This window comes from Molossus molossus, unplaced genomic scaffold (assembly GCF_014108415.1).
Source record: "Molossus molossus isolate mMolMol1 unplaced genomic scaffold, mMolMol1.p scaffold_m16_p_14, whole genome shotgun sequence".
NCBI classification, from domain to species: Eukaryota; Metazoa; Chordata; class Mammalia; order Chiroptera; family Molossidae; genus Molossus; species Molossus molossus.
Genome location: NW_023425349.1, coordinates 45,636,985 through 45,662,971, shown reverse-complemented (window position 1 = coordinate 45,662,971; position 25,987 = coordinate 45,636,985). Strand labels below are relative to the sequence as shown.

Genomic DNA, 25,987 nt, shown 5'->3' with positions numbered 1-25,987 from the left:
AATTTGTTTTCATTACTTCAGCAACTACCTAAGATATCTGCCTGAAACTCTCCCAAGCTCCATTCCTAGTTTCCAGATACCTACTCATCAGTCCCAGAGAGCCTTAAAATCAACATGTCCCAGAAAAAACACATGAGTTTCCTCTGATATCCACTCTTTCTGTTAATGGAACCACTGTCCAACCAATTGCCCAGGTTTCAAACCTTGAAGTCATCCACCCCTTACCTCCTGCCCAAAACACCTGCCCTCCAACGGAGATCAATTTCAAGGTCTGTTCCCTGTCTCTCCTCAACATTCTCTCTCCTAAGTATTTCTCTACTTGGATCCCTTTCTGCATTCTCACTATCCTCATTCTCCATTCTCAGTATCTCTTAGCCGACTTTCTGAAGTAGTCAGCATGGCAGTTGGCTCTGGTCCTATGCTCTTCCAACAGGTCACCCTGCACAACAATGCCAGAGTGAACTTTCTAAAATCCGTATCTGCTCATTTGCCTCCATAGTTTGACACAGAAATGTAATCATGATGGATTCTTCTACATTTAGAAAAGAAATACCTCTGTGGATGAAAAAGGGGCCACATCCTAAACCTGACTAGCTCAGGGGAGGCCTACATGGAGGGCACTGCAAACTCAGAGACCAAAAAGTTACCACATAGGATAGTCTGAAGATAAGAATTCCTAACCAAAAGGTAGTCATACCCAGCCTGTGTGGCTCAGTGGTTGAGTGTTGACCCATGTACCAAGAGGTTGCCAGTTCAATTTCTGGTCAGGGCACATGCCCAGCTTGTGGGCCAAATCCCCAGTAAGGGGCATGCAGGTGGTAGCCAATTAATGTTCTCTTTCATCGATGTTTTTATCTCTCTCTCCCTCTCCCTTCTTCTCTCTCTAAAATCAATTAAATAAATAAATAAATAAATAATTTAAAAAGGGAGTCATAATGGGTTGTCATATCATAGGCCTGTAGCTTCCTTGACAAAGGTCAGTCGTTACCAGTGACCCTGTCTATTGTCTTCTTGCATCTAAGATAACATAACTTGGAAATGTCAGAGTAACCTTCTTTTCTAGATCCCTCAAGGCACAACTGCCTGAGCACAAGACCACAGATAACCCTCATTGTTATCTTGCTCCCCCAATACCATCTCTTTGTGCTATACATGTTAATTATTAACTATCCTGTACCCACCAATATAAAAGAAATATGTGTTTCTATATTTTGCCTTTTTATCCAGTCCCAGAGATTTCCCTACTTTGCTGTCTCCCTTCCCTTTAACAAATACTAATGGATTTCATGTAACCCTCCTTATGTCTCCTCCTATTATTCTAATGTATAAAATAAGCTGCAAGACTGCTATTCTCCAGAGCATTTTCTCAGCCTGTTAAGATTTTGCTTCCCGGCAATTATGATCAGTTTGGCTCAAATAAACTCACAAAAATTCTCTATAGGTTTGGACATTTCTTAGGTCACTATCTCCTACAATATTTCTATTGTTAAAAGTCATGAGGTTAATATTGGTAGCTGGTAGGGCACATTCATGTTATCCTTTTCAGAAGTATGTTTGCTATTCCTAGCCCTTTTTCTATATAAATTTTACAACCAGCATTTCCTCTAGAAAGCCTTCCCTAACCACCTCCACTCTGTGTTCCTTTAGTACTACTCTGTCTTCATTCATCATTTATTTATTCAACAAATATTTATTCAGCACTATGGCCCAGATGATGCTCATACAACAGGGAACAAGACTGTCAAGTCCCTGCAGCACAGAGAATATATATTGTAATGGTTTACCTCCTCTTTTTCCCTCACTGTAGACTGAGGTCCTCAAAGGCACAAATTAATGCCTTACCTTTGTAGCTCTAGCACTGAGCAGTCACAGGAGCAGACGGAGGTGGCGCGTCACATCAGGGGCTCTTCAGCAGGCAGCTCCAAGCAGGGAGGTCATGCCTGCTGGGGTCCTGTGGGGACAGCAGCAAACTCCAGCCAGCCTGGCAGTGGCCTGGGACACAGGCAGAACCCCGCGCCGGCCCAAAGCTCCAGCTATGGCAGCAGCTACCGTAGTCCACAGCCCGTCTCCGACAGTGGAGTTCTGCCCAATGTAGGGCCTCCACCTCAAGCCCATCATAAAGATGCCGTCAGTGTGGCCCTTGCATCTGTAGCAGCAGGGGAGTCCATCTCCAACTGGGAGGTGCTGGAAAGGCAGAAGGGCTTGGGGCACCACCACCAGTTGCCCTGGGATGTCCAAGTGCACCCTGGCCTTCATCCGCTTCAAGGGTGGGGCAGGGAACAAGAGTCTGGTCAAGTCGCTCCGGGCCTGCCTCGAGGGCAAGACCATCCTCAAGGTGCGCACCACCAAGTTCCAAAGCCATGTCCCTACCAGCCACCACCGGGGCTCCTGCTTCCATGACGCTGCGGAGAGAAAGGCTGACACGATTTCCCTGGAGGGAGCCCCTGAAAATGGTTCGCCCAGAAGGAGTCGGGCTCGGAGCAGCCCAGCGAGGAGGTTCTGCTCAAGGTGTTTGCGAAGCGTGGGGGGATGCGGAACGTGGACATCCCCATGCTGGAGCCCCACGGGGAGGTGACAGGCCGGACGTTCCGCACCTTCCACGTCCACGTGTCCGTCGGGTGCCATGAGTGCGTGGGCTTCGCGCCAGCCGAGCGCCCCGCGGGTGGAGCTCACGGAGGCCGGGCAGAGCCCAGGCCGCGACGTCCAGGTTTCCTTTCATTCGACCAAACCCCTTAGAAGCACGACTAAGGCACGAATTTCCGCCGCTGAACAGCAGGGGAAGCAAAGACCCCGAGATGAAGAGGCGGAGAGGCAGGGAACCGACTAGAATTGGAGAAGGAAAAAGAGCAGCTTTGCAAGAGGGAACAAAAACAGAGGGACCGTGAACTCCATCAGAATCGGAAGACTCGAGAAGCTCCAGCCAGGAGCAGGAAAAGCTACAAGAAAAGATGAAACTAGAACAGTGGGAGGTGCCGCTGGCTGGGAGGCACCCAGTCCCTGGGGTGACTGCCACGCGGCCAGTGGGGCGCAGGTTCCCGCGCGGGGCGGGGCTGATCTTGACCTTCAGCAGGGAGCCGCCTCGTGCTCTGAACCACCGGCCAGTCTCAGCCGCTGGTGCAACCGTAACCGAAAGAAATGTCTTCATACCCGCAAGGAAACAAATAATAATAATGGAGAGACTCTCAGTAATATAAACATTAAATTCCTCGAAACTAGAAAGAGCTTAGACTAATGAACAATCTACCCTAACCTGGGAATGGTCATGTGCTATTCAGACCAGTCCTGAATTTCTTTATGTATCTCACAGCATGGTGTTTCAGTGGCATCCGATAGAAATGTAATACGTACCATTTTAAACATTTTAGCACGCAACAGTTTATAAAAATAAACAGGTAAATTTAACTTCATACATTTTCTTTAATATGTCCAAAATATTATTTGAACAGGTACTCAACATAAAATTGATTGAGATACTTTACATTCCCTTTTTGTTTGTTCTCTTTGCAATCAGATGTTAATTTTGCATGTATAGTACAAGTTGGGCTAGCCCCATTGCAAGTCCTCAGCAGCCACATGTGAATAGTGGCCAATGTATTGTACAACATTTCTAATTTAGAACAATGGTTTCAGATGACATTTTATTGGTAAGCCGTCTTCTTCAGATAAGATCTTAACCTGAATCCTATCATATAAATTGATCAAGGAAGACCTGCTCAGATTGGAGCACAGGAGGAATCTTGGAGCCCCATGTCATGTCCCCCATTTGCCGGTCCCCAACACTTTCAGGCAGTTCTTCAGGCAACTCCAAGGAAACCCTACTGTAATACAGCGATTCACACTGTTCACTCATTTGCAATTAACTTTAACCTTTGAATTTCTCTTTCAAACAAACTTCATTAAGTAATCATTAATTTGTGTGTGTGTGTGTGTGTGTGTGGTATGTGTGTACGTGGTGTGTGTGTACGTGTGTGTGCATGTGTGTTTCATTCCAGAGCCACATGGAGTTGCTGCTCAAAACTTCTAATCAAAATAAGATAACAAACGAGAGAACACATTGAGTTGAGGGTGCAGTGGGAGGGTGGTAGAAAGTTGACTGATCATTGGCCATATCATGGTAAATATTGGCTTTCTATTACGTTTTTTTTAAAATTGAAGTTATCTCTGATACCACCATTACTAGATGTGTGGGGTTTTTATCCAACTAGGTTGGCCAGATAAAATATTTTCATTTGCTAAATCTGAAAACGGTAATCCCAACCCCTAGTACAGTGCAGTGGTCTAGTGGGGGGAAGGGAGGAAACTGTTTTCTAGTCAAGATCAGGACCATCATTAGGTAAGTTAATTTCTCTTAATATTATTCAATTAAAACAAAATCCCACCAGATTGTTCAGAATTTTCTGAGGATTGGAGAAATTATTATGTTGTATGTATGGTTTTTTTAAAAGTATACATTTTTTTAATTGGCTTTGAGATTTCCTGGGTAGATCAAGGATGATGGTTTTCTAGTCCCAAAGGTTCATCAATACATCCAGACTATGACATACTGTTTAGCACTAAAGAGATACAAACTGTCAGGCCATAAAACATGTGGAGGAAACTGAAATGCTTTGTACTAAGTGAGAGAAGCCAGTCTCAAAAGGCTGCATACTGTGATTTCAACTACATGACATTCTGGAACAGGCAAAACTATGGAGACAGTAAAAAGATCAGTGGTTTCCAGGGACTGGAAATGAAAAGGATGAATAGACTGAGCACAGAGGATTTTTAAGCCAGTGAAAACACTGTATGATACTATAACAATGGATACATGTTATTATACCTTTGTCCAGATTCATAGAATGTACGACACTGAGAGTGAACCCTAATGTAAACTATGGACTTTGGGTGTACAAAATTTTGGGACAGGTTTTCTCTTAAGCTGGATGCTGATTGAAAAAAGTATGAATTCCTTTCTTCTTTTCTTTTAAAATCCTCACCCAAGGATATTTTTCCATTTATCTTCAGAAAGAGTGGGGGAGAGAGAAAGAGAGAGAGAGAGAGAGAGAGGTGAAAGAGACACATCGACTGGCTGACTCCCGCATGACCCCAACCAGGGCTGGGGACAAATCTCAACTGAGGTTCGTGCCCTTGACCGGAATTGAACTCACAACTCATTGGTCCACAGGTCAACACTCTAACTGCTGAGCAAAACGGCCAGGATGAATTCCTTTCTTCTTAAAACATTAGCCATCATACTAAGAACTGAAGATGCATGAAAGATAAAAGGAAAATTTAGCAACTTACATAAGTAATTTGCCAACTAGATTGTATTTTATTCACATTTGACTGACTAATAATATTAGGTTTTTAAAAAAAAAATTTAAAGGCACTAGGTATGGGAAGGGGTGGGGGGATGGGGGCGACAGCACACCAGGCCTAATATGTATGTTTGTATGCAACTGATTCCTCCATAATGAGCTCATTCCTTGCCTTCACACATTTAACTTTTCATTTTTTATTTTTTTTATTCTTACCCAAGGACATTTTTCCATTTTTTGTTCATATAGAGTGGGAGGGAGAGAGAGGAAAAGAGAGAGGGAGAGAGAAACATTGATGTGAAAGGGACACATCAAGTGGCTGCCTCCTGCACCACCCAAACAGGGCCAGAGGCAAACTGCAACCAAGGTACATGCCCTTAGCAGAAACTGAACCTGGGTCTTTCTGGACTGCAGGCCAACGCTCTAACTGCTGAGCCAAACCAGCCAGGGCTTAACTTTTTATTTATCCTCCTCACAAAATTGTTTGAAATAAAAATCCAGGCTGAGTAGCTGAACCCTCCTAACTCTCCCAAGCTGCCTCTCTCTGTGTCAATGATGCCATGAACAGCCCCCAGGGGTTGCTCTGCATTGGCGAATTCTTCCCATGGGGTTCAGTCCAAGGGAGAGCAGATGGTGAGCTGTTCTGAATTTTAAGGAAATACCGAAGCAGTCTTTATAGGTCCCAAGTCTCCTGCAGATCCTTAACAATGATAAATGTAGGGTGTTAAACTTAAAAACGATAGAAAACATTTTGGAAATAAACAAACTGACTTTTGCAAAAGACTCTGGGTGCCCTAAGTGTGGAGGTTTTGCAATAAATCAATGGAGGAGATGTAAATGGAGTTACTGATTTGTTACCCAAAGTGATAGGTAGTGCCTCCTGGGATTGCCCAGGATCTAGGCTTTATCCAAATTGCTGTTAGTTTTCTGAAAATTGTAGCCAACCTTAAGGCATACATTTTGTAGTCTAACCTTTTTTTCCTCTTTTAATTTTTCCTACCCATAATTTCTCTTCATAAAGAAGTACAAAACCCTAAACAAACCCCACACTTCTGTATTTTAAAATTGGAGTATGACATGTAAACTATATTTTAGAAAAATGTAAGGTAGGAAGGAAGTAGGGAAGAATTGATTTCTTTCATCAGAGACCATAATTATGCTCCAGACATGTAGGAAATTCTGCATGAAGCTAGAAGTAAAACAAAAATAGAATGGCTTTGAATTTATATCCCTACAGCTAGCCCCAATCGAGGAAGCAATTGAGTAATAAAGGTTCATTCTCTAATATGTTGTTCAGAATTCATTTTACCATAGAAACATTATAAATGATTGAGCTCACAGATGAGACATGAAATGTTAACTCCCTAGTGAATCTCAAGGACAGGACTCACAGTTCTGGTTCAAGTTTAACTAACCACTCTTTACAACTCTTCTGATTGGAAGACCTTATACACATTCCAACTCACAATACCAGGCACATTCTATGTCCTATCTGTCTCTGTGCTTCTGTTTTGAAATTCTCAGCAAAAATGCCAGGGTTTTCCTAAGGGAATGACCTAGGAGCTCAGGTCTCCTGTCTCCAAACTCTTTCCAGAAGTTATCTCTTGATATTTGCATAGAAAGAAATGCTTGAATCAGTCATTCTTTGGGTCTCTGAATTAGGAGAGAGGGGTATTACCTCCACAGGAAACAGAGTCTGTAGATCCAGACCTCCTCTACTTGGTTCATGTGTAAAGGGAGATAGTATGATAGAAAGAGCACTGGAGTGTAAGTCAGTAAACCTAAATTTGAATCGTGACTCCACCATTACCTATGTAACCTTGAATGAGTGACTTGACATGTCTGGGTCTTAGTTTTTATTTATTTAAAAAATAATAATAAACAGCCCGGCTGGTGTGGCTCAGTGGTTGAGCGTCGACCCCATGTACCAAGAGGTCACTGGTTCAATTCCTGATCAAAGCACATGCCCAGGTTGTGGGCCTGATCTCCAGTGGGGAGGGGGGTATGCAGGAGGCAGCCAATTGATGTTCTCTCTCATTAATGTTTCTATCTTTCTCTCCCTCTCCCTTCCTCTCTCTCTCGAATCAATAAAGAAAAAAAAAATTAAAGATAATAATAAACAACAAATAGGATGTCAACTTTCTGAGAAGAGAACTTATAGTTTTCAAGAGAATTTCAAAGGAAACTATCAGCACCATTCCCAAAATTAAGAACCAATGGACACAATGATCTGTTAAATTCTTTTAGCCCTAGCACTTTAAGTTTTAAGTCTGGTATTGTTTCTCAATTAGGAACTGCCTAATCATGAATTACTCAGAGTTTTGAGACCCTCAAAATTAGCTGGTATCATCCTTATCCTCTAGACTAGTTAAAAATAAGCAGATTGACAAATGAAGGTTTTAGAAATGTTTTATGTTATTTCTTATTATCAGAAAATCCTCTTCTTTAATAAACAATCTGTCATCTCCAAATCCTCAATTTCCAAACGGAAAGTTTACATTTATTGAACTAACTGGATAATTAGTGGTCTTCACTTAGTGTCTTGTAGACTTTATTTTCTTATCCTCAATCAATTCATTCACGCTTCCACTTCAATTTACTTGACATATTCCTTGCTCCTAAGTGTTCTGGAACTAAGACAGAGGCTGAAATCTAAGGTCAGCCTCATAACTTAGAATCATATATTTCTTTCAGGAAAAGGAGCATTGGAGTGCTTATCCTGCGTGTGGAGTTACCACCTGCTGGGAGGAATCTGCTCCTCGGACTGCCTGGTGGGGAAATACAGAGTTGGAGAGGTACTGAGAACTGGGCAGGGTGTGCTTTCTGTCATTCCACAGAGGGAAATGTGCTGTCTCTCTATGTCATTCTAGGCAAAGTAAAAAAGTCTTAAAAGTCCTATGCTGTCTATAGTGCAGGTTTCATATTTTAAAATCTTCTACCATTGCATTAGGGATTAGTGGCGCTATGACCCATAGCTTTAATTTCAATCAAAGAACTGAGAAGAGCTGAGATGAATAATGGGGAAGTTAAGTAATGAGGACCTCAGAGTTAACTTTACATTTATGGCTCATAACTTTAGAAGTTTCAGGTTTACATTGGAACATTACATCAAAAATTAGAAATATCTGAGCAGACATCCATCCCCAAAAACAGAAGCACAGACCAGCAGCTGAGACCCATTCCCAAAAACTACAGCAAAAGCTGAGCAGAAGTTGAGCCCCATGGGGCAGCAGCACTCCCCAGCCACCAGCAGTGGGACCTGGGCTTGTGCAGTCCAGTAGCCCACAAGAGTAGTGGGAAGCCAGAGCCCAAAAGAGACTGGTGCAATCCAGCTGCCCCCCCATGGGAACTGCAGGGTGCGGGCGCACCAGAGAAGCCTGTGCAACCCAACAGGGACTGTGCCATCCAGTTACCCGCAGGACCTGCGGTGTGCTGAAACACCAGAGAATACTGTGCAAGCCAGCAGGGACTGTGCCATCCAGTTACCCGCAGGACCTGCGGTGTGCTGAAACACCAGAGAAAACTGTGCAAGCCAGCAGGGACTGCGCGATCTAGTTACCCATGGGACTGGAGGGGTGCTGAAGCACCAGAGAGGCCTGCACGACTCAGCAACACGTAACATAGACACAGAGCTGGGTCCCCAAAGGGACTCTGTGCTCCAGTTACCTGGTGGACCTGCAGGGTGCGGGGGCACCAGAAAGACCTGTGCGACCCAGCTGCACACAAGATAGGCTTAGAGAATGTGAAAATGGAAGCGGAGTGAATGGAAGCTACACAGAAGATTTCCCAGGACTAAATGGGAATTACAACTAAAATAAAGACAAATCCTTGGAAAAAAGCAAAAGAGAAGCAGCAGGACAGAACCATATAACCAGGGACACTGGAAGGATCTACCGAGGCACACGAGGGTGGCGGGCTGGGAGCCCAGGGACAGCAGAAGTCTTAGCTGTGAGCAGTGCCCTTGGGAAATTAAGACCAAGCCCGCTCCACAGTGCAGAGAGCTGGGACAGAGCACTAAAATAGCCACAGCAACTCATCTGGGGGCTACCGCAGAAGGTGGGCAGACTGGGCTGGAACTCTGTGGGGACACACGGGATTCGGAGGGCACTCAGAGTTTTTGCTGAATTGTGGCCACAAAGGACGGTGGCCAGTGTGCTCCTTCCCAGAGCTGTGGGGAAAAGAAGCAACCCCGCTGCCTCGAAGATTAGCCTTTCCCAGTGAAGCAAAGAAATGCAAAATGAGGCTCATTAACAACCAGCAACTATCCCACCCTCTGGAAATCCTCTTATGCAGAACACCAGGGCTACATTCCAAGGCACTGAGTAACTGAGACTACTAGCCACTAGGAAAAAGCTAGAGGATAACTGAACCTTTCTTGGGCTTGCAAATCTACCCAGAAAAGTAAGAATTGACAGTGGTGTTTAACGTGGGCCCACCCAGGATCATCCAAACCCAGTAGAGGGAGCTACAAACAACAGAACGCCAACACCCACAGGGAAAATTTCGCAGGCTCCAAAACCCATTGAGATAGCCATAATGGTAAAAGAAAGAAACAAATTCCAAACAAAAGAACAAGAGAACTCTATCGAAGATGAGATAAATAAAATGCAGTTAAGCAAATTACCAGAGGTAGAGTTCAGAGCCATGATCTTGAGAAAGCTCAACAGCTTGAGGAAGAACATCAGGATCATGAGTAAAGATATAGAAATATTGGAAACCAACCAAATGGACATGAAGAATGACATAGCAGAAATGAAGAACACGTTGGAAGGACTAACCAGCAGAGTAGAGGAAGCAGAGCACAGATCAGTGAATCAGAAGACAGGGTAGAAAAAAATCAATCAATCAGAAAACCAGAAGGAAAAAACAATTAAAAAACAGGAAGACAGCTTAAGAGAACTGGGGGACAACTGGAAACATAATAACATTCACATCATAGGAGTCCCTGAAGAGGAAGAAAATGGGCAAGCATTAGAGAATATATTTGAAGAAATAGTGGCAGAAAACTTTCCTAACTTGGTGAAAGAAGAAGGCATTCAAGTTCAAGAAGCGCAGAGAGCCCCACGTAAGAAGAACCCAAACAGACACACACCAAGATACATCATAATTGAAATGCCAAAAATTAAAGATAGAGAGAATCCTAAAGGCAGCAAGACATAAGCAACAGGTTACCTACAAAGGAAACCCCATAAGGCTCTCAGCTGACTTCTCAACAGAAACACTACACACCAGAAGGAAGTAATCAAGGTCATGAAAAACAAGGATCTGATTCCAAGACTACTACTATATCCAGCAAGGCTATCATTCAAAATATAAGGTCAAATAAAGAGCTTTCCAGACAATAAAAGGCTAAGGGAATATATTAACACCAAACCAGCAGTGCAAGATATGCTAAAAGGACTGCTGTAATTAGTAGAATAAATAGGAAGAAAAATAGAACCACAATAAACAAAAATGGAAATAAATAAAAACATATCAATTATCACCTTAAATGTGAATGGTTTGAATGCTCCAATATAAAGACACAGAGTAGCTGACTGGATAAAAAAGCATGACTCACATATATTTTGTTTACAAGAGACCCACCTCACAACAAAAGACTCATATAGGTTGAAAGTGAAGGGATGGGAAAAAATCTCTCAAGCCAACAGAAAGCAAAACAAAAGCTGGGGTAGCAATACTCATATCTGATAAAGTAGATTTCAAAATGAAGACCAAAACTAGAGATAAAGAAGGTCACTACATAATATTGAAAGGATCTATCCAACAGGAAGATATAACCTTAGTAAACATATATGCACCCAATATAGGAGCACCAACATATATTAAAAACCTTCTGGAGGACTTCCAAGGAGAAATCAACAGCAATACAATCATAGCAGGGGACTTCAATACCCCACTGACATCACTGGATTGATCTTCTAAACAAAAAATTAACAAGGAAACACAGACTCTAAAGAAAGTGCTAGATCAAATAGATTTAATAAATATCTACAGAGAATTACACCCCAAAACTGCAGAATTCACATTCTTCTCAAGTGCACATGAGACATTCTCAAAGATAGACCACATGTTAGGGCACGATCTAAGTCTCTACAAGTTCAAGAAGACTGAAATCATATTAAGCATCTTCTCAGATCACAATGGCATGCAACTAGAAATCAATTGCAACAAGAACATGCAAAGACATTTGAAACCATGGAGGATAAATAGCATGTTATTGAACAATGAATGGGTTACCATGTAGATCAAGGAGGAAATTAAAAACTTCCTGGAAACCAATGAAAATGAAGACACAACAACACAAAATCCATGGGATGCAGTGAAAGCAGTTCTGAGAGGGAAGTTCATAGCACTACAGGCCTACCTCAAAAAACAAGAAAAATTTCTAACCTCACAACTTAAAGAACTAGAAAGCAAACAAAAAGAAATCCCCAGAGCAAGTAGAAGGAAGGAAATAGTAAAGATCGGAGCAGAAATAAATGACATGGAGACCAAAAGAAACAATTCAAAGGATCAATGAAACAAAGAGCTGGTTCTTTGAAAAGATAAACAAGATTGATGGACTCTTAGTTAGACTCACCAAGAAACAAAATGAGAGAACCCAAATACACTAAATCAAAAATGAAAGAAGAGAAATAACAACTGAACCACAGAAATACAAAGGATTTGTTAACCACAGAAACACCACAGATAACAAATATTATGAACAATTATACAGCAACCAATTCGACAATCTATGCAAAATGGACAAATTTCTAGAAACACATAGCCTCCCAAAACTGGACGAGGAAGAAATAGTAAACTTGAACAGACCAATAACAACAAAACAAATTGAAGATGCAATCAAGACTCCCCCAGCAAACAAAAGCCCAGGCCTGGATGGCTTCAAGGGGGAATTTTACGAAACATTCAAAGAAGGACTAATACCCATTCTCCTCAAACTACTTCAAAAAATTCAAGAAGAAGGAAGACTTCCAAACTCATTTTATGAGGCCAGCATAATTCTAATTCCAAAACCAGAAAAATACACTACAAAGAAAAAAGAACTACAGACCAATATCCCTGATGAACATAGATGCCAAAATCCTGAACAAAATACTAGCAAATTGGATCCAGCAATATATCAAAAAAAATTATTCACTGTGACCAAGTGGGATCCCAGGGGATGCAAGGCTGGTACAATATTTACAAATCAATAAATGTGATACACCACATAAACAAAATGAAAGATAAAAATCATATGATCATATCAATAGATGCCGAAAAAGCATTCCACAAAATCCAGCACCCATTTCTGTTAAAAACGGTAAGCAATCTGGGAATAGAGGGATCATATCTCAACATAATAAAGGCCATATGTGAAAGACCTACAGCCAACATCATAATGGGCAAAAATTAAAAGCATTTCCCTTAAGAACAGGAACAAGACAAGGATGCCCACTTTCTCCACTCTTCTTTAACATAGTACTGAAAGTCTTAGCCACAGCAATCAGACAGGAAGAAAAAATAAAAGGGATCCAAATTGGAAAGGAGGACGTTAAACTGTCATTATGCACAGATGACATAATACTATACATAGAAAACCCCAAAGACTCCATCAAAAATTTACTAGACTTAATAAATGAATTTGGAAAAGTAGCAGGATACAAAATTAATGTCAAGAAATCAATGGCGCCCTGGCCAGTTTGGCTCAGCGGTTAGAGCGTCGGCCTGCGGTCCGGAGAGACCCGGGTTCGGTTCGCGCTAGGGGCACGTACCTCGGTTGCAGTTTGTTCCCGGCCCTGGTTGGTCGTGCGGGTGGCAGCCACTCGATGTGTCCCTTCACGTCGATGTTTCTCTCTCTCTCTCCCTTCCTTTCTCTCCCTCCCACTCTAGCTGTACCAAAAAAATGGAAAAATGTCCTCGGGAGAGGATAAAAGAAAAAAAAAAAAAAAGAAAGAAATCAATGGCATTCTTACATACCAATGATGAACTCACAGAAAGAGAAACTAAAAAAACAATCTCATTTACCACCACAGGGAAAAAATTAAGATACCTAAGAATAAACTTAACCAAAGAAATAAAGTACATATTCACAGAAAACTACAGGTCATTGAAAAAAAAAAAAATAGAGGAAGATATAAAAAAGTGGAAGCACATACCTTGTTCATGGACTGGAAGAATTAACATCGTTAAAATGTCCATACTACCTAAAGCAATCTATGGATTCAATGCAATCCTCATCAAAATACCAGTGACATACTTCACAGAACTAGAACAAATACTTCAAAAGTTCATATGGAACCAAAACAGACCTCGAATAGCCACAGCAATTTGAAAAAGAAGAACAAAGTAGGAGGGATCACATTACCAAATTTCAGGTCATACTACAAAGCCACTGTAATCAAAACAGTCTGGTACTGGCACAAGAACAGGCAGATAGATCAATGGAGCAGAATAGAGAACCCAGAAGTGGACCCAAGGCAATATGTTCAATTCATATTGGACAAAGGTGGCAAGAGCATATAGTCGACTAAAGACAGCCTCTTTAATAAATGGTGTTGGGAAAATTGGACAGCTACATGCAAAAAAATTAAACCAGACCATCAACTTACACCATACACAAGAATAAACTCAAAATGGATAAAAGACTTAAATGTGACTCATGGATCCATAAAAATCCTAGAAAAAATGTGGGCAACAAAATTTCAGACATCAAACGCAGCAGAATTTTCACTGATACATCAGCTAAGGCAACAGAAACAAAGGAGAAAATGAACACATGGGACTACATCAAACTCAAAAGCTTCTACACAGCAAAAGAAACAACCATCAAAATGGAAAGGCAACCCACTGTATGGGAGAGCATAATTGCCAATGATACATCAGGTAAGGGGTTAATTTCCAAAATATATAGAGTGCTCATACAAATCAACAAAAAGAAGACAAAGAACCCAATTAAAAAATGCGCAGAAGAACTAAATAGACACCTCTCCAAACAGGACATACAAATGGCTAAGAGACATATGAAGAAATGCTCAACATCACTAATCATCAGAGAGATGCAAATTAAAACAACAATGAGGTATCACCTCACACCTGTCAGAATGGCCGCCATCAAACAACAAGTGTTGGCAAGAGTATGGAGATAATGGGACTCTAGTACACTGCTGGTGGGAATGCAGACTGGTGCAGCTTTATGGAAAACACTATGGTGTTACCTCAAAAATTAAATATTGAACTGCCATTTGACCCAGTGATTTTACTTCTAGGAATATACCCTAAGAAGCCTGAAATATCAATCAAAAAGAATATATGTACCCCCATGTTTGTAGCAGCACTATTTACAATAGCTAAGATCTGGAAACAGCCCAAATGTCTATCAGTAGACGAATGGATAAAAAAGCAGTGGAACAGTGACAGCCAAAATGGTGAAACACAGAAACAGAAGCCAAATGAAAGAGCAAGAGACCTCCACCGAAGATGAGATCAATGTGGAGCAATTAGGCATGTTAACAGAGCTAGAATTTAGAGCAATGATCTTGAGGAAGCTGAACATGATTAAGGACATAGAGACACTGAAAATAAGCCAATTGGAAATTAAAAACCAACAAGAAGAGATAAAAAATGACATATCAGAAATGAGAAACACATTGGAAGATTTAAAAAGCAGAGTAGGGGAAGCTGAGGACCGGATCAGTGAATTAGAAGACAGGGTAGAAAAAATCAAACAATCAGAAAAACAAAAGGAAAAAATTATTAAAAAACAGGAAGACAGCTTAAGAGAACTATGGGACAACTGGAAACGTAATAATATTCGCATCATAGGAGTCCCCGAAGAAGAAGAAAATGAGCAAGGGATAGAGAATATATTCAAAAACATAGTGAGAGAAAACTTCCCTAATTTGGTGAAGGAAGAAGGCATTCAAGTTCAAGAAGCACAGAGAGTCCCAAGTGAGAAGAACCCAAACAGGCCCACACCAAGATACATAGTAATTAAAATGCCACAAATTAAAGACAAAGAGAGAATCCTAAAAGCAGCAAGAGATAAGCAACAGGTTACCTACAAAGGGAACCCCATAAGGCTCTCAGCTGACTTCTCACAAGAAACACTACAGGCCAGAAGAGAATGGCATGAAGTAATCAAAGTCATGAAAAACAAGAATCTGAATCCAAGACTACTCTACCCAGCAAGGCTATCATTCAAAATAGAAGATCAAATAAAGAGCTTCCGAGACAAAAAAAGGCTAAGGGAATACATTAGTACCAAACCAGCACTGCAAGAAATGTTAAAAGGACTGCTGTAATTAGCAGTAGAAATGGGAAGAAAAATAGAACCACACTAAACAAAAATGGCAATAAATAAGTACATATCAATAATCACCTTAAATGTAAACGGATTGAATGCTCCCATAAAAAGACACAGAGTAGCTGATTGGATAAGAAAGCATGACTCATCTATCTGTTGTTTACAAGAGACCCACCTCTCAACAAAAGACTCACATAGGTTGAAAGTAAAGGGATGGAAAAAAATTTTCCAAGCAAATGGAAAGCAAAAAAAAGCTGGGGTAGCAATTCTCATATCTGATAAAATAGATTTAAAAATGAAGACCATAACTAGAGACAAAGACAGCCACTACACAATATTGAAAGGATCTATCCAACAGGAAGATATAACCTTGATAAACATATATGCACCCAATATAGGAGCACCAAAATATATTAAAAATCTTCCGGAGGACTTCCAAGGAGAAATCGACAGCAATACAATCTTCGCAGGGGACTTCAACACACCGTTGACAGCACTGGATAGATCCTCTAGGCAAAAAATTAGCAAGGAAACAGAGAATCTAAATGAAGCACTAGACCAAATGGATTTAATAGATATCTACAGAGAATTACACCCCAAAACTACAGAATACACATTCTTCTCAAGTGCACATGGGACATTCTCAAAGATAGACCACATGATAGGACACAAACTAAATCTCTACAAGTTCAAGAAGATTGAAATCATATCAAGCATCTTCTCAGATCACAGTGGCATGAAACTAGAAATCAATTGCAACAAGAACATGCAAAGACATTTCAACACATGGAGGCTAAATAGCATGTTATTAAACAATGAATGGGTCACCGACGAGATCAAGGAAGAAATTAAAAACTTCCTGGAAACCAATGAAAATGAACACACAACAACACAAAATCTATGGGATGCAGCGAAAGCAGTTCTGAGAGGGAAGTTCATAGCACTACAGGCCTACCTCAAAAACAAGAAAAATTCCTAATTGACTGTCTAACCTCACAACTTAAAGAATTAGAAAGCAAACAAAAAGAAAACCCCAGAGCAAGTAGAAGGAAGGAAATAGTAAAGATCAGAGCAGAAATAAATGACATAGAGACCAAAAAAACAATTCAAAGGATCAATGAAACAAAGAGCTGGTTTTTCGAAAAGATAAACAAGATTGATGGACCCTTAGCTAGACTCACCAAGAAACAAAGAGAGAGAACCCAAATACACAAATCAGAAATGAAAGAGGAGAAGTAACAACCAACACCACGGAAATACAAAAGATCGTTAACAACTACTATGAACAACTATATGGCAACAAATTCGACAACCTAAGCGAAATGGACAAATTTCTAGAAACACACAGTCTCCCAAAACTATTCCCGGAAGAGATAGAAAACTTGAACAGACCAATAACAACTAAGGAAATTGAAGAGGTAATCAAGACTCTCCCAGCAAACAAGAGCCCAGGCCCAGATGGTTTCACGGGGGAGTTTTACCGAACATTCAAAAAAGAACTAACACCCATTCTCCTCAAACTATTTCAAAAAATTCAAGAAGAAGGAAGACTTCCAAACACGTTCTATGAGGCCAGCATAATTCTAATTCCCAAACCAGAAAAAGACACTACGAAGAAAGAAAACTACAGGCCAATATCCCTGATGAACATAGACGCCAAAATCCTGAACAAAATATTAGCAAATCGGATCCAGAAATACATCAAAAAAATTATTCACCATGACCAAGTGGGATTCATTCCAGGGATGCAAGGCTGGTACAGTATTCGCAAATCAATAAACGTGATACACCACATCAACAAAATGAAGAATAAAAACCACATGATCATATCAATAGATGATGAAAAAGCATTCGACAAAATCCAGCATCCATTTCTGATAAAAACGCTCAGCAATGTAGGAATAGAGGGATCATATCTAGACATAATAAAGGCCATATATGAAAAACCTACAGCCAACATCATACTCAATGGACAGAAACTAAAAACATTTCCATTAAGAACAGGAACAAGACAGGGATGTCCACTTTCGCCACTCTTATTTAACATTGTACTGGAAGTCTTAGCCACAGCAATCAGACATGAGGAAAAAGTAAAAGGGATCCAAATTGGAAAGGAGGAAGTGAAACTGTCATTATTTGCAGATGACATGATATTGTACATAGAAAACCCTAAAGACTCCATCAAAAATCTATTAGACTTAATAAATGAATTTGGCAAAGTAGCAGGATACAAAATTAACATCAAGAAATCGACGGCATTCTTGTACATCAATGATGAACTCACAGAAAGAGAAACTGAAAAAACAATCCCCTTTACCATTGCTCCAAAAAAATTACGATACCTAGGAATAAACTTAACCAAAGAAGTAAAGGACCTATTTGCAGAAAACTACAGTTCATTTAAAAAAAGAAATAGAGGAAGATATAAAAAAGTGGAAGCACATACGCTGTTCATGGATTGGAAGAATTAACATAATTAAAATGTCCATACTACCAAAAGCAATCTATAGATTCAATGCAATCCCCATCAAAATACCAACGACATATTTCATAGAACTAGAACAAATATTTCAAAAGTTCATATGGAACCAAAAATGACCCCGAATAGCCACAGCAATCTTGAAAAAGAAGAACAAAGTAGGTGGGATCACAATACCAGATATCAGATTATACTACAAAGTGACTGTAACCAAAACAGCCTGGTACTGGCACAAGAACAGGCATATAGACCAGTGGAACAGAACTGAAAACCCAGAAATGGACCCAAGGCAATATGCTCAATTAATATTTGACAAAGGCGGCAAGAGCATACAGTGGAGTAAAGACAGCCTCTTTAATAAATGGTGTTGGGAAAATTGGACAGCTACATGCAAAAAAATGAAACTAGACCATCAACTTACACCATACACAAAAATAAACTAAAATGGATAAAAGACTTAAATGTGACCCATGAATCCATAAAAATTCTAGAAGAAAATGTAGGCAACAAAATTTCGGACATCATACGGAGCAGAATTTTCACTGATACATCACCTAAGGCAACAGAAATAAAGGAGAAAATGAACACATGGGACTACATCAAACTAAAAAGCTTCTGCACAGCAAAAGAAAAAATCATCAAAATGGAAAGGCAACCCACTGTATGGGAGAACATCATTGCCAATGATGTATCAGATAAGGGGTTAATTTCCAATATATATAGAGTGCTCATACAACTCCACAAAAGGAAGACAAAGAACCCAATTAAAAAATGGGCAGAGGAGCTGAATAGACACCTCTCCAAACAGGACATACAAATGGCCAAGAGACATATGAAGAAATGCTCAACATCACTAATCATCAGAGAGATGCAAATTAAAACAACAATGAGGTATCACCTCGCACCTGTCAGAATGGCCGCCATCAACAAATCATCAAACAACAAGTGTTGGCGAGGGTGTGGAGAAAAGGGGACTCTAATACACTGCTGGTGGGAATGCAGACTGGTGCAGCCACTATGGAAAACAATATGGTGCTACCTCAAAAAATTAAAAATTGAACTTCCATTTGACCCAGTGATCCCACTGCTGGGAATATACCCTAAGAAGCCTGAAACACCCATCAGAAAGAATATATGTACCCCCATGTTCATAGCAGCACTATTTACAATAGCTAAGATCTGGAAACAGCCCAAGGGTCCACCAGTAGACGAATGGATCAAAAAGCTGTGGTACATATACACAATGGATTACTATGCAGCGGTAAGAAAGAAAGATCTCTTATCCTTTGAGACGACATGGAGGGACCTGGAAAGTATTATCCTAAGTGAAAGAAGCCAAGCAGAGAAAGACAAGTATCACATGATCTCACTCATTTGTGGAATATAATGAACATAACAGTCTGAGGAATACAGTAGACCCAGACACATGGAAGTAGGGCACAGACTGACATCCCTCAGAAGAGGGGATGGGGGTGGGGGGATGGGAAGAGATAAACCACAGAACTTATATGCATGTATGCATGACCAATGGACATGGACAACTAAGCCGGGGACAGGGTGGAGGGGGGGTAGGGTGGGGGTGCCAATGGGGTAAAAAGGTAAAATATGTGTAACAAAAAAATAAATAAAAATTCATATTTAAAAAAAAAAAAAAAAAAAGCAGTGGTACATATACACAATGGAGTACTATGCAGCTGTAAGAAAGAAAGATCTCTTATCCTTTGAGATGACATGGAGGAACCTGGAAAGTGTCATCCTAAGCGAAACAAGCCAAACAGAGAAAGGCAAATATCATATAATCTCACTTATTTGTGGAATATAATGAACATAACAGTCTGAGGAATGGGGTAGCCCCAGAGACGTGGAAGTGGGGTACAGACTGACAATCCCCAGACAAGGGGGTGGTGAGGGAGAGATAAACCACAGAACTTATATGCATGTATTCATGAACAATGGACATGGAAAACAAAGCTGGGGACAAGGTGGGGAGGGTGAGGGAGGGGGGAATCAGTGGGGGGAAAAGGAGAAACATCTCTAACAAAAATAAACTAATTAATTTAAAAAAAATTAGAAGTATCTTCTTTCTTATCCTGTTGCTATTTAACCTGAAACAACTGAATAATGTCAGAACTATATAGTTGATGTTGATTTTTTCATTTCCTTTACCCCATTCACAGTGTATTAAAATACACTTTCATTGGCTTGCCTAGAAACCATGCGTTTTCTGAGTCCTCTCACTTCTTTATTGTGTTTCCAAACTTTAGAAATTGAATAAAACTCTCCATGGTGAAATGAACATGACCCAACATATTCATTCACACGAGCTATCTTTAAATTCTGACAGTAGTCCTCATTACGCTGGTGAAACTGAGGGTCAGAGAGTTTAATAGTTGGTAAAGACCACATGAGTAGTAAGTAATAAAGCTGGGTCCTGTCTCCTAATCCAGAATTTGATGAGATAATAATAGCTGAGAAATCACCTTATTAGTGCCTATAACATGCCAAGGTGCTCAACCAAGACAATGTCCAGGCCTTCTTTTTCTAGTATGCCATATTTCCAAAGTGAAAAAGTGAAATAGGAAGCTATCTTCCCTCATCTACATTTCCAGCACCAGGGAGGGAGAGACTTATCAGGAGGGAGGCCACTTTCTTCTCCTCTGCCAATTCCCTTCCCATTGAGATGTAACTGCTTCTGTTAAACAATCACAGCTTATATTATTCTAGGACAGAGGCCAAGCAGGTGATGACTCAAGGGAGCTTGGTCAAAGAAAACCCCAGTGCAAGCTTGATGAAAAGTGGAATTTTGTGTTTCACCTATGTGTTGGTGACATCAGAGCAAGTGCTAGGGATTATATCAAATAGGAGAGTATCAAATACAAGAATGGCATTGCCTGGTAGGAATGATGAATTTATATGTGAAACAGCCCAACTTTGAAACATGGACAATGAATGAAAAAAATGTTTAAACTATGAAGGTCAATGTAGTAGGATGGGCCAGAGCAAACTTGTCCTTCACCAGGTACAGCACATGAGTGATCAGTTTGTAACCTGAGCTATCCTTGAAGCCTGTTCTTCCACTGTTGTTACCAGCAGACCCCGCTGGGAAAGGCCCAGCAATGGTTCCATCCAAGTGCAGAGAGTTGGCTCTGCCTTCCGTCCAGACCAGACCATCTTTCTGCTGTCCCCCATATGCCATCCTTCGTTATGGAGATAAGATAGAATTCCCATCTGGGAACTCCAGGCAGGGCCTTGTAAATCCCTCCCCACTCAAAAGGAATTTCCTGGTTGTTCTTAACAGGGGGATACGTTTAACTGTGAAAAATGCCACGAGAGCTGTGTAGAATGCAAAGGACCCGGCGCCAAGAACTGTACCACATGCCCCGCTGACCTGCGGCTGCTCATGGATGACAACCGCTGCCTGCACTGTTGCAACACCTCTGATCCCACCAGTACCCAGGAGTGCTGTGACTGCCAGGATGCCACAGGTGAGGGAAGAGAAACAGCAGCCTGCAGAGGAAGGGCATGTCCTCAGGAAGCTGATGGGGGCAGGAGGGAGAGAAGGATAGAAAGTTCTGGAGAATCAATATGGCTCCCTTTCTATTGAGTGCCTGCTATGTACCTACTGTACTTGAAACTTTCTGTCCATCATTTCATATAAGTAGATACTATTAATCCCATTTTACGGTGAGGAGACTGAGGTTCAAAAGGTTTGATTCGCATGCCCAAGTCCACATCAATGTTAAGAGGCCCACCTGGAATTAGAATATGGTCCTTTGGACTGCAAAGCCTGCATACTTTCCACTACTGTGCTGCTTCCAACATTAGAGCTCAAACAGGCCTAGGATTTTCTTTCTAAAGTTACTTTATTTCTTTTCTCTTCTTCTCTTCTGAGCAAAAAGAAAATGAATCAACTATCAAGAAAGTGGATGCCAATATTATTATCTTGAAGAATCATTTTGTAGAAGTCAGCCCAAATCTAGGTTTATTATTAGAGACCTAAAGCATTTTATAAATGAACTTTCATTGAAGGTTAAAAAGAAACAAACCTTTTTAACCAATTCCCAGTCCCCCAAATGTCTCCCACCCCCCACTCCATCTGTATTGGTACTTGGTTCCCAATGACCAACAACTTAGAAAGATTATACATGGAGTGATTTCTTTTTAAGAGTAAAAAATAAATTATTAAAATACATTCTCAGGCCCAAAACCAAATAATTTCCTTAGTGTTCAGATGCATCATTGCCTGACAAAAACAGACATCATTTTTATGGGAGCATGTCCATTTATAAATGAAGTAGATCTCAGATCCGTAGCTGCTACTCGCCATTTCCGTTCTATTTTTTAAATCAGCCTTCTCAATTAAATGCTAAATAGCATCTCTCCAAAAACTAATGATTTCCTTCTTCCAGCTTTCTCACCCCCACAGGCAGCTGATTTCCCCAGCTCCTCATATATATCCACCTTCAGGGTCTGATTGCCTAATATTCATGCTGTGTCAGCTAAGAATAATAATCCTAATTACAACGATGGCTTTAAATGAAACCAGAAGTGTGTGCATGTTGGGTGCAGAGTTTCTGTAAGCCTGTTCCTATTAAAAAATAGTTAGTCAGCTTTCCTGGGCCCTCTGAGGCTCTCAAAGATCCACCTGGGGCAACTCTGCAAAAGTCTAAACACTCTTGATTCCCTATTCATTCTTTACTGACACACTTGCTCCTTCCAAGAAACCAGGTCACAGAGGCTGACCCTGACGCTGCAGACCTAAGACTGGGGAACAGTGAGACGTGATTGCATATGGCGCCCTAGTAATTGAACCAACCTCGAACGGTCTTTTATGGATTCTCCTGCCTCAGGCAGTATTTATTGCCAAGTACCACACCAATTGCTTATCCATCTCTCTGGTGCTTTAATATTTCCTCCAGGGAAAAATTCCATGCTGTATTGCTAATGAAAGCCATAATGATAGTGCTGTTACTTTAGAAGAAAGTCTGCTTATTGGGCAAAATCCCAAGAGAATGAAAGTTACAATAAAATAGAAAACTTGTTTATCACTAGCAAAAAGAGAAAGATATAGTGGTGATGAATCAGATGTGATCAGCCAATATCTAATAAGCAAAAATAGTTGCCCTTAAAATAATTGGCAGCAGTTTTTATCATTAAGCTAGTATATACAATGCACCTAGAATTTCTCATAAAAGAATCCTGGAGGCTGACTCAGGTGGTTCAAAAAAATGTTTATGGAAAACTGTGTGTATTTTGGTTTGTATATCCAACATGGCCTGCTAGTTTTTTGTTTTTTTGTTTTTCTCTTGCTCTTTCATGATTTCTTTCACACTCCCATTTGGTGGTTAAAAGAGAAAAAAGAATAAGTAACTTACTCAAATCATACCACCTGAATAAATGGGTGAAAAGAAAAATGAACTCATCACTGCAGTTACCGTTTAATCTTTCCTTCTGTGACAGTTTTGGTTACTCCATGTTCTCAATTAACACATCAAAACAGAGACTGATAAATGATGGGCAGAGCTCTCAACTTCAGAAATCTTAATTATGATAGAAGAAATTTAAAGGTGGCACTTCTCTCCCTGCCAGATTAGGGCCACAGAATGCTAAGAAGTCAAAAACAGTTGTCAGAGTGCTTTATCCTAACGTCTCCAGACGATAGCATGAAGTTAATATTCCTGGGCTCGATTCTGATCACTTCACAAATAAGCTCTTGGCTCAAACAACGTGAAAATTCACTTCCTCTCTGTGGGCCTGTTTTCTCAACTGTTAAGCAACAGATTGACCTAAGTAAATCTAAGGCCCCACACAGAAATAAGAATCAATGGTTTTAAAAATAATCTGCTCTTGTCTTTGAATAGTGGCACAATCATACTGGACCAGGTTTAAGGGTAGCTGGGGAGAAGACAGTGTTAGCAAAAGTCAGTTATTTATTTATCATTAAGTGAATCATGGCCCAAGATGGAAAAAAAAAAATTCTCAGAAGAGAAATAGAAGAATCAATTGGTAAGGTTGTACACTTGGTGATTGACTTATGAGGCATGGGGATGTGGGGGCTCCCTTTGGATTGCAAACTGAACTTCATTCTAAAAGGGTTTGATGGCATCATCTGACATACACTGGGACTCTCAGAGAGTATGCACTGCAGTTCTGCAGAGTGGTGTGCCTTTTAAGAAAATCAGAGAGTGGTTCTACCATTTTAGATTTAGAGGATAAAGGTAAAGTTCTTAACCTCAGAAACTAATTTTCCCCATTCCATCTTTTCTCTCTCCCATCTTCCTTTGGGGTCTTCTTCCAACAGATGAGTGCATCCTTCGAGCAAGTGAGACCAGATCTGCCCTTGGACATTCCAAGACAGCCTTGTTCATCACCTCCTCCATTATGCTGGTTCTTCTGCTTGGGGCAGCTGTGATCATCTGGAGGAAATCACGGGGCCGAGCCCCGCCAGCAGAGAAGGCAGGCTATGAAAAGCTGGCTGACCCTAGCAAGTCTTACTCCTCCTATAAGAGCAACTATCAAGAGAGCACCAACTTTGAAGAGGATCAGGTGATTGAGTACAGGGACCGTGACTATGATGAGGATGACGAGGACGACATAGTCTACATGGGCCAAGATGGTACTGTCTACCGGAAATTTAAGTATGGGCTGCTGGATGATGATGATGAAGATGAGCTGGAATACGATGATGAGAGCTACTCCTACCAGTAAACAGAGGCCACCCACGCCACCCCATTTCACTCACAGGCTTGGTGTGAGCATTACAGTGCGTTTTATCTTCACGCACCAGGCTGATGTGTGGATGTTCATATTTGTCATCTTCCCCGTGATTCCAACTGGATTACGTAAGAATGCTGAAACATGTTGTTCTTCTTTTGAGTAGCTAAACCCAATAAACCAGAATTATTCGACCATAATTGAGGAACAAGGATAAAATCTGAAAGGATTTTCTTCAAAACAACACATCAAGATATAAAACACAGGACGTAAAAACAAGTGAGATTTGTATAATTTTTTTTTTAAACAATGTTTTTTCTTTATTGATTTTAGAGAGAGAGAGGAAGGGAGAGGGAGAGAGAGATAGAAACACCGATGAGAGAGAACACTGATTGGCCGCCTCCTGCATGCCCCCCACTGGGGATCAGGCCCACAACTTGGGCATGTGTCCTGACTGAGACTCAAACCAGGACCTCTCAGTCCATGGGACGATCCTCAATCCAGTAAGCTACACTGGCTGGGCAGATTTGTACAAATTGTTTTATGTGATTTTTTTTTTCACAAAAGGAAGTGGACCTATAGAAAATCTGTTTTGTGACTGTATTATGGAGGTATCTACTGCCTCCCTGAATTCTGATATTTCTGTAAATGTCTTTGGAGGGATGAGGAGATGAAAGAGTTGTTTGTCTTAGGAGATTTTTCTCCCTTGATAGTTCTCTTTAGGCAGAAATTCATTCTGTAAGGGAAACTAAAGAAGGTTCTCCTTCTATGTCATTTAATTATTGACACCAGACCACTTCTGGTGAGCAAGAGACCACCTCTGCTAACGCTGGTCATGACCTATTTAAAGATAAGGGGGGAAAAGGGAGGTAGCATCACAGCTGATTTGCTGGGTTCTGGTTCATCTTCATTAATCCAGAGTCATCAAGATTCTAAGGGCAAAGCAAGTTCAGGGAAGAGACAGCAGCAAACCCAGAAGGGAAGAAATCCCTCACTTTCCAAGAATTGCAGCCTTACACCCTCATGATTTTCTAAGAACAGTTTTGGCTGAAAACATCAGTTAAGACATCAAGTAATAAAAACAAAATGGCTGTATTAACCTAACATAAAACGGATAAAATGACCAAAACGCTAAAAAAAAAGACTTTAGCTACTAAATCAGAGAGCTTTCATCAATAGCCTGTCACAGAACTGTGGACTCTCCAT

The 25,987-nt window shown here is 40.7% G+C and overlaps 1 protein-coding gene across 1 annotated transcript in view; it reads left to right on the top strand.

The window, feature by feature from the left end:
* Window positions 1-24,775, top strand: part of PCSK5 (proprotein convertase subtilisin/kexin type 5) — a 435,012-nt gene extending 410,237 nt beyond the window's left edge. The window contains exons 36-38 of the mRNA XM_036260761.1: window positions 7,992-8,092; window positions 21,366-21,552; window positions 24,369-24,775. Coding sequence (XP_036116654.1) covers window positions 7,992-8,092; window positions 21,366-21,552; window positions 24,369-24,775 — 695 coding nt within the window. The remainder of the gene's footprint in view (window positions 1-7,991; window positions 8,093-21,365; window positions 21,553-24,368) is intronic.
* The last annotated feature ends 1,212 nt before the right edge of the window (window positions 24,776-25,987 follow it).